At 42.4% G+C, this 9,458-nt stretch overlaps 1 protein-coding gene across 12 annotated transcripts in view; it reads left to right on the top strand.

The window, feature by feature from the left end:
* The window catches only part of LOC118324174 (cyclin-dependent kinase 17-like), a 40,173-nt gene that overhangs the window by 511 nt on the left and 30,204 nt on the right, over window positions 1-9,458 (top strand). For 7 of the 12 annotated variants that reach the window (XM_035656342.1, XM_035656343.1, XM_035656340.1 and 4 more), the window contains exon 2: window positions 5,049-5,242. In XM_035656342.1, the coding sequence (XP_035512235.1) occupies window positions 5,080-5,242 (163 nt within the window). In that variant the 5' untranslated portion in view covers window positions 5,049-5,079. Of the gene's footprint in view, window positions 1-5,048; window positions 5,243-7,908; window positions 7,936-9,458 lie in introns of those variants that run through there. The other 5 variants (XM_035656346.1, XM_035656349.1, XM_035656345.1 and 2 more) reach the window with 2 other exon arrangements.

Here is a 9,458-nt window from a genome sequence, read left to right as displayed (position 1 = left end):
TGTCCTATCACCTGACATTGCAGGTGGAGTTTATTTTTTTTTCCGGCTCTTAAAAAAACAAAGGTATTTGTGGTGAGTTTTTTTTTTTGGCTGGGTTCTATTGCGTAAGTGCGCGTCTATGTGGAACTAATGTGGACACTTGGATACTCTTCAAATATCACTCTGAAAATCCGAATCGCAGTGGGGAAATTAAAGTGACCACGGTAGCAGATAAAAAGTGATACATAGCGATGAGGACACCAAGTGTAACCAACATATTGACATGTTATAATGGTGTCGGGGGTCCTAACGTGTAAATCCACAGTCATTACGTCGGGATACCCACGGAGGTGATCCCACTCTCATTCCCATGGAGTTTCTGAGTCGGCCGGGTGGCTGTGTAACTTTTCTTTGCCCTGCCCGACTCCCCTCCTCCCGGATACTTGCGTCAGGAAAACACGGGGAGAGAGGAACTGACCGAAAACGCAAAAGGCCCGGAAGGTAGAGGGACCTCTGCCAGCCCGGGCCCGACATGAACCGCTGCGTATTTGGTTTGAGTCCCGTGATATTTACGGTACATGCTGCTCGCTGCCCACTTATGTGCGCTCTGCCTGCAGCCATGTCTCGTTACATGGGGATATCGGGATCGTCCGCAAATGTGACAGTGTGTCTTACGGTCCTGCAGTGTTGTCGATAACCTCGTGGGTGCTCGCTGTTGGCAAGTAGTATACTAACACCAACACAGGTTGAACAATTATTGCCAATAGCAAAGGCTCTGGACACTTCATTTGTTAGCAGCGTGTTGGGAGTATCATCTCGCACTAAATTATTTATGTCCGTCTCAGGGTGGGATGTCCGGATTGAAAATCATGCGCATCCGTCAATGCCTTTGCAGTTGCACTCTGATAAAGAAAAATCACTAACAATCCCAAACCAATAATAGCCTAATAGGCCTGCTTTATTACTGCATAGCATGGCCTATGCTGTCTTTACAATAATGGGACATTTAATACAGTTTGGGTAAGGGCCTCCTTATATATTTTTCAGTCTTTATAAACATAATACAGAATTTCATAACGTTCGTAACATGCATGTGTTTTTGGCTTTGTGCATGGTCTTATTTTCGGACAGTTTAATGTCCTAAAACCAATTACTGTGCAGTTGCACAGGATGCACTTGTATCTGTGTCTTCTTGTTTTGAATGTCACCCAGTTGCACACCATTGTGGTCAGTAATAATAATGCATAATTATATTAAATAATGGCTGTATTTCTTCAATGTTATCCTATGCCAGTTTTCATTGCAATCATACCATGACAGTATGTTCATATCATGTGACCTTCTACAAAATCCAGTCTTCCAGATGCATTATTCAAAGCTAATTTTACACGTAGACATTCACATGTTTGAAAAGTTTTGTCTAATGTAATAAGTAACAGTGGAGCACAGATCATTACTTGGAACAGCAATTTGAAAATCATGGAGACAGACACCCTATTCTCCTTCCTCCTCTTGTGGCTGGAAATGGCATTTCAGATATTTTGCCATGTCCTTTTGCAATCTTGTGCTTCTGCTCATTCATTCATCATCTTTGTCTAATTCCTTCTCCTCATCTAACTCAGGAGATTTAGGTTAAGTGACAGAAGAGCTGCTTAGGAGGAGCCATTTGGCTTATAAGGAGAATGGACTACTTTTCGGGTTATCTGTTGGTTCATGTGTGCGTGTTTGTGTGGATGTGTGTAGGGTTCTGTAGTTGGGCAGATTCGTGCATTACTCATGCATCCTGAGGCCGCTGCGCCAAGCAGCGTTCGGAGTGCCACTGAGTGCCCATTCCACTCTGCCACATTGTATGTGAGGGCATGCATGCGTATGATTCATGTGCCACTGAATTGCGGAAGAATGCTTGTTTGTTTGTGATGAAAAGGAAAGAAATGAGGTAAGACGACATCTGTCTAAAACTAAATATTGGCGTCCCTTCTGTACTGATTAAAGTAAATTCTGTGTCTGTGTGTGTTTGGCAGAGGAATCCCAGAGCAAGGCTGGCAGGGATTGCATGCTGCAGCACTGTGTGGCATCCCAAGCACTGGAGGGCTGGAAGTTTTTATAGCTGACACGAGCATGTGTGTGTCTGTGTGTGCCTGGTGGCAGAGAAAGGGGAGATAGAGAGATGTGAATTCCCAGTTTTTAGCCTCTCTCTGCCTCCTTTCTTTTTCTCTTTACCTCAGAGACACAAACTGCGGTTCCAGCCTGGGCCTGTAACCTAGCAACCCAAATGGTGTGTGTCTTGAATAAATCAGACCATGTTCCTCCTCCTGTCCTCCTCAGGGGTGTGTCACTTCACCTCACCTCCATGCAACCACATCCAAGCAACCACCCACACACACATGTGGAAACACATGTCCACATGCTCACAGGCGAACAGACACACACAAATAACTTGATACACAAGTGGAGATGGTTTTATTATTTACTCCTGTGTATCACTCACCCTGTTAACCTTTGCTCTTTAGTGTTTGTGTTTGTGCAGCCCATGTTACACTGCTGGCAAATTCATTAACACTTCATTGTATTGCTTTCAAACACAACTAAAACCGTGCTGGTAGTGTTTTTAAAGGAGTGAGAGTGGCTTTGTCATCTGTAGCGTGTCCCTCCGTTTAGTGGGAGTTGTTCGTGGTTTGCAGGGTGTCTGGTGAGTGTGGCCTGCACATGCTGCAGCCTGGAGCCACATGTCTCGTCCCACTCACTGTTGTGCCTCTGCCAAGCTCTTCACACTGCCACGTCCATCTGCACCAGACAAGACTCAACATCCAACGCACATTCATAACACTTCATTCTTCTTAAAACATTTTTTTTGACCAACACAGACACATTTATACACTCTCAAATATCTACTGAATGCAGTCTATAGCTTTAAGTTTATTAACATAAAGCTAATATTGCAGCATTGCAACAAAGATCCAAATATACAAAAATATTAGTTTGGTATTAAAACTGTGATAGAAAGTAATTTAAAAAAGCCACTTAAATGTAGTTGTCAGGTAGAAATGTTTATGTTCAGTGGGTGTATCTGGTATTTCATACAATATTTTTTTAAAAGAAGATGGGAAAAGTTTACAAACAAAGTATGAATACTTAGTTGAAAAAGTTAATACTTAAATATTTCTATAAAGTTAATGTTGTTTGCCTATTTTGTGTAGTTGTTTACAAGATACACAACACCATATTTCATGAAATAGTGTTGAAAATCTCAATTACATATATAATATACAGTGATAACCTAAAGTTTTCCCTCTATGAGCCACTGGGTAATGAGATTTCCACTGCATTAAAGTTCATGCTAATTCAACAGAGATAAGATGAAGACTGTGAAATTAGTCATTATTGTGCGTCTGTATGTGTGTGTGGGCATGCCTGGATGCAAGCATAGGTGTGTGTTAATGATAACACTGGTATTTAACTGGGTAATAAGTGGCACATTGTATTATCGGCTGTTCCCCCGTAATGTGAGTCATTTATTCCTGAAAATCAGTGGATGACTGCTGCAAGGTTGCATGAGGAGAACCCAATTTCCTTGTCTGAGCAGGCTTCTTCTCTAGTGAATTCTGGGAAAACATGTAAATGAAGGGGGAGGGAGATTCGTTCCATACTGATAATCCATGGGTGACGGATGTTATGAAATGAATGTGAGTTGCTCTCCTTTCGTTCTTTTGTTCCCTGTTTAACTTTTTTTTTCGTCTCGGAGAAACGCCTCCGGCTGAGGTGCAAACCGCATCCAACTGGGCTCATGTAAATTGGCAGAGGCAATGTTGTTAGCAATGGATACTCGCCTAAGCTTCTTCTAGTGAAAAAAAGCCAGTCGTCCTGAGTGAGGATCGCTGGGTATGAATTCCCTCAGAGCACTGGCTGTCTCTAATAGGCCTGAAAGACTGAGAGCCTGAAAGGATGAATGGCTTTTGTTGAAGCCTCCAAGGTTGGACACAAAGAGAAAGGCAGTGGGTGCCGTGTGTGTGTGTGTGTGTGTGTACTTGTGCATGTCAGCTCTCGAGCCCTTATGGCTTAGATAGGAGTAGCAGGAAGTGGAAGGGGGACAGAAATACTCTGCCATAGCTTCCTTTACCTCCAGGCCAGTAAAGCAGAGCGCAGAGGAACACGGCGTGCAAAGTGACTTCAAAACACATAAATACACACATGCAAACCACATATACTGTACATACACACATAAACCAGATTCTAAATGTCTGCTGAGGGGCACTCTGAACAATATATAACTTGAAAGTTGAAAGCTCACTGACGTTAAGTGGTACACACAGAATGACGCAAATACGCAACACACATAGGCGGGTCGACTGTGAATATAAAGAGCACTTTGCTGGAAAAGTATGTGCTTTTCCTCACATTTATTTTAGGGATGCTTCTCTCTCTCTCCTGTAACCACATTTAGTATATACAGTATTTGGAACCAGCTTTCCATCAGAGTTGTTTGGCTGTAGTTACTTGGATACTAGCTTAAACTGACTACCGTAGAATCAGTCCTAGATGGTATGTACTTTTATGTACTAGTTTTTTTTGTACTTGAATACTGTACATGTCTACTGTTGGAATACCATGACTTCATTTTGGATAGTTGATGGACGAGCCAGTGAAATGTATGTCAATCACAGCTCATCCGGGAGAACTGCTCTTGTCTGAAACCTTTGGGGAGCTGCATAGTCAGCCATTTACATGTTTTTTTGTAAATTTTTTGTTTGTTGCTCTCTTTCTCTCTGTCTCTCTGGGTCTGCTCTCTCATTCTGTGTCTTTTATTCTGCAATGTTTGCACTTGGGATACATAACAATGAGAACACACGCTGAGTGAGCAAACACAATCATCGGGAGCCCAAAGAACTGTGGAAAATGCGCCGAGGCTGCACTGCAGTAGTTTCACTGTACAATGAAGATTAACGGGGCAGTGTGGATCGAGCTGTTGATGGTTGTAATGAGAACAATGACCATGATGATGATGTGGATGCAGGTGGCACTGATGATGATAATGATGATGTTGCTTGTTGTCCCCCCCCCCCTCCCCTCAGGCCTTTGGGCCCCGGTGGTGCAATTGAGAAGATGGACAGGATGAAGATAATCAAGCGGAGGCTGTCCATGTCCCTACGCAGCGCTCGGCCCGTTGACGACTCCCTGTCCGAACTGGCAGAACAGATGGCCTTGGACGAGCCATCCGCAGCCAGGGACAATGGTGAGACACGTGAACAAGTGCAGTCACATGCAGGTATACTCAAGCCCTTATGTCAAGCATTGCAGTTCACACACAAGCTCAAAAATGTTTCATGCAAATAACTTGTATGTGTGTCATACTATGTGAGTTATATTTATATGCTGCATGTTAACACAGTAGCTCAGTTAGAAGATACAGAAGAGAAAGTTTTAAAAAAAGGTAGCAAGAGAGTGTGTATTGTCATTATGATGATTAAGAGTCATTGTGTCACCTCCATAACCCTCTTGGGAGTCACACAGTGATTTGTTTGACTCCAAACATCTGTTACAGCTAGTGTGTTACCACACAGGAACAGGCGAACCACGTTATTAAAGAGCAGTTTCTCTTGTGCTCTAACAGTTCAAGACCTTACGACTTAATTGGGAGCCTTTTCAGTACATGAAGAAGCATTAACTGATGGAGTGGTTTGCAAATGAAGGTGTAGGCGGAGAGAGTCAAAACAGAGGTCATAACTGATCATTGCATTCAGGAAGATTATGCAAAGCAGATATTGTGTAGCTCCATTGTTGTTTGTCTTCCATTTTACACTTAACTACTCCTGAATATATGTTTAATTGCAAGTTATTCATATTTCCAGTATTTGGCCATCTTTCAAAAGTGTTTTTGTGTTATTGTCAATCATTGAAGACATACAGACATGCAAACACAAACTGTGGACAGGCCATGCACACAAAGTTGTTCCCTTGAGCTTTTCAACCAATGGAGTCATCTTAACTTCATCATCTTTCACCTCATCCTCAGCTTCATCACCATCACTTCACTTTTCACTTTGGCTTCATTAGTTAATCATCAAGACCAATGGAGTAATTATACCGGAATGTATGTGAATTCAAAAGTTTGTTGTGTATTCATGAGCAATGAGAAAGCTTATTCTAGATGAAAGTGCAAAAGCAATGTCATTCTCGGAACTCTGGGTGCCATCTGCTGGGGCATCTTCAGGATTGCAGGTTTGTCTTTGGAAATCAGGAGCCTCACCTGACACACTGTGTGTGTGTGTCTGTGGTGTGTGTTTTTGTGTCCTATTTCCTGGATACAGTCGGAAAAAGGTCAGAAGTCTAGAGTGAGGGAGGTTGCCTTGTTTCAGCAAGATCTTTTGTCTCAGAGAAAAGACAGACAGAAAGGTAGCAGAACAGAAAAGGTCTGTGTTGCAATATAACTGTGCTGGCTTTGGGCTAGAGATGTTGGCTGCTTTGCATGGGGATACAAGGAGTGATTAATTTTATTTTTACCCGTTGTTGCTATCAGGCTCCCAGGATGGCGGCAATCCATACATTCACACTGATTAATGCTGCCATCTTTGTCCACTTCCTCCTATTTTTACATCCCTCTCTTTAGTCCTTAGTAGCTCAGCTATGTCAGTTCAGAGCAAAGGACAGAGAGAGCGCTGGATGGAGAAGTGATGTAGAGGATGAAGAGAGGGACATTAAACTTTAACCACTGCTCTACATCTTGTACTTACCATCTTCTTGCCCTTTTCCCTTGCTGTATCGCGCCCCCCCCCCCCCCCCCGGTATCTTAGTCGACGTGGCAAAGAACGGTAAAAAATACTCCTCCACTCCTCACATTTTTTCAAAGTGCTAATTAGAAGCAATGTGGAATCTTGTGCTGAACTCAGATCTTTTCCACTGGTGTTTTTGGAGGAAACTGTGAGGAATCCTTGAGAAACTTAAACCTAGGTGCTCCGGGTATCACAATGGAGTGGTGGATTATACGTGCAGATGTGGAAATTGAGATTATTTGAAAGATAGGAAAGTGTTGACATGTAGTTCCACCCACATTCTGGCAGAAGGATGCATTAATACTAATGAATGTGAGAGAAGGTGTTGAAATTCATGATGCTGACAGGTGTTATGGCATTTTTTGCTGTGGGAAGTCAAGGAGATTTGTTTATCCTAAGATTGTTTGACCCACAGACTGAAAAAATTTTGCTACTAACAATTAGCTAAATATAAATTCTAGTGCTGGTTTCCTACCATGGGCATCTGGCTAGTTTCTGTGTGTGTTTCTTTCAACTCGTTCTTCAAGTCAGTCTTTATCAGTCTATAACTTCAACATATCGTCCACCTATGCATGTCTCATGCCTCATACACTTCCCATGGACTAATTTCTATTACTGTGTTCACAATGTTTAGCTCTTCTAAGCATGAGTACACCAGCTGTATGGTATTCGCACCCCCTTTATTCTACTTACTACATATTATACTGTTCGCTACATGTTCTGCTACCCTCTGTCTGGTCACTGTGTGACTTGTGTCGTCTTTTTTCCTCTTTCCTTTTTCTCCTGTTCCTTTCCTACAATTTCTGCCTGTCTCTATTTTGCTGCTTCTGTCCCTCTCCTCTGCTATCCCATCTCCTTTCGCCTTATTTATTTTGTCTGTGCCTTTTCTGGTTTTTGACCCCCTCCTCGTTTCTCCATTCGTTCAACCTGCTCCTTACTCTCTCGGGTCTCGTACTTCTCTTCTCTCCTCCCTTCCCTTTTTCTCGGCCCTCCTCCCTGGCTGTCCATGGCTGCATCGTGTGTCTCAGACCATGGTGGTGTGCCCCGTGCCCCTCCTGCCCACACAGTGCTCCTCCTATCCTGAGTCAATATGCTGGTCATCTGGGCCGCACCCGCCCCTGCGCAGAGAGCCGGGTGGGGGCTGGAAAGAGACAGAGCTTTCCTGACCTGCACAGAACTGGATCTCTGGGTACACACACATCACCAGCGCCAAGACACACATTTACGACAGAAATAAGCCCACAGAAAACATATACGCTGGATGTGCTAAAAGTAAGCTGGTTTAATTCAGAGAGAATCATTCCAGAGAATTAAACCAAAGCTTAAGCACATTTAATTTAATTTAAAAAAAACCAGTGGTTGAAAGCAACATTACAGTACAAGTAGCATTAAAAGTACTGTAGCTTGAATATTTCCAATTTATGGCTACTTTATACTTCTCAACTCAACTACATAGATACAAAATTGTACTCCACTACATTTATTGAGCAGCTATAGTACTAGATACTTTAAGAGAATCAAGGGTAAGATTACACAGAAATTAATCCTATGATCCATGTATGATATCTTTATAAAATCAAGCCAGATACAACATAAATGCACAGTAATGCTTTAAGGTAAGAGTAATCACATGATATAATAACAAGTGAAGGATTATTTTTGAGTACCTTTAGTTCTTTTTACGTCCAATTTTGGAATGCAGGTGACTTTTTTACCGTTCAGTTGAGTATTTTTTCCTTGAGGCTATTGGCACTGTTTACGTTGAGTGAGAGGATCTGAGTACTTCCTTCCAGCGACTTAAAACAAACACAAACTCCCTCACATTATATTTAGTCAGCATAGACAAATCACCACAGCAGATTCCTGTATCATTCTAGTTCCTAGTTTTTATGCATCCTCTGTGTTAGTAGGTCAGTGAGGGTATAGGGGCAAAGAGTGTATCTTTTTGTCCTTGATGCTTTAACGAATAAGTTAATATTCAGCTGTGTGTGTTTCAACCAGAGTAACTTCAAAGTTTGACCAATACTGCCACCCACTTTTGGGTGGAAAAAACCACACACACTCTGATTGTCCCTGTAGATGTCATGTTGCCTTATCCATTAAGGGTGTGTGTGTGTGTGGGTTATGTATTGTGTGTTGTGTGTGTGTGTGTTTGGTGGCGTGCATGCGTGTATGTGGTTTTTCTGGTGAATTTAAACCGTATTTTACTGACGCAACTCGCTATCCTCCCAACCATTTTACCTAAATCTGAAAGGCTAACCTCCAAAATAATGACCTTAATCCAACTACACAAACACAAATACAATGCTCACAACAACATGTGCTCACACATCACGTTTTTCCCTCTGTCTGTTCATTATGCTAATGGAACGTGTGGTCCGTGGCTATAGGATCCCAGTAATCTCAATTTCCTAACTGTGGCAAAGCTTAGATGCAGGAGCAGTGGGATGGACGTAAGGATGGGACAAAGTCAAGATGGAGGGCAACCGGAAAGGGCTGAAGACTTAGATGTTGGAGATTTTTTGATTTTTGTTGGAGTTTTAGATGAAATGGAGGCTTTAGAAATGGCGAGAGATTTGGAATTACAGGGTACTGAGCTGATAGGAGGGAGAAAGGAAAAATTATAGATGAAGAGGGAGCGACAGAAAGAGTGGTAGGGAGTGTTAGAGGTTCACCAGATGCTCCTTAGGGAGAGTCATAAGTAGATTAGTT

The sequence above is a fragment of the Morone saxatilis genome, unplaced genomic scaffold, assembly GCF_004916995.1.
Source record: "Morone saxatilis isolate NCDOM2014 unplaced genomic scaffold, NCSU_SB_2.0 Contig15, whole genome shotgun sequence".
In the NCBI taxonomy this organism is placed as follows: domain Eukaryota; kingdom Metazoa; phylum Chordata; class Actinopteri; family Moronidae; genus Morone; species Morone saxatilis.
This window is presented reverse-complemented; position numbering and strand designations above follow the sequence as displayed.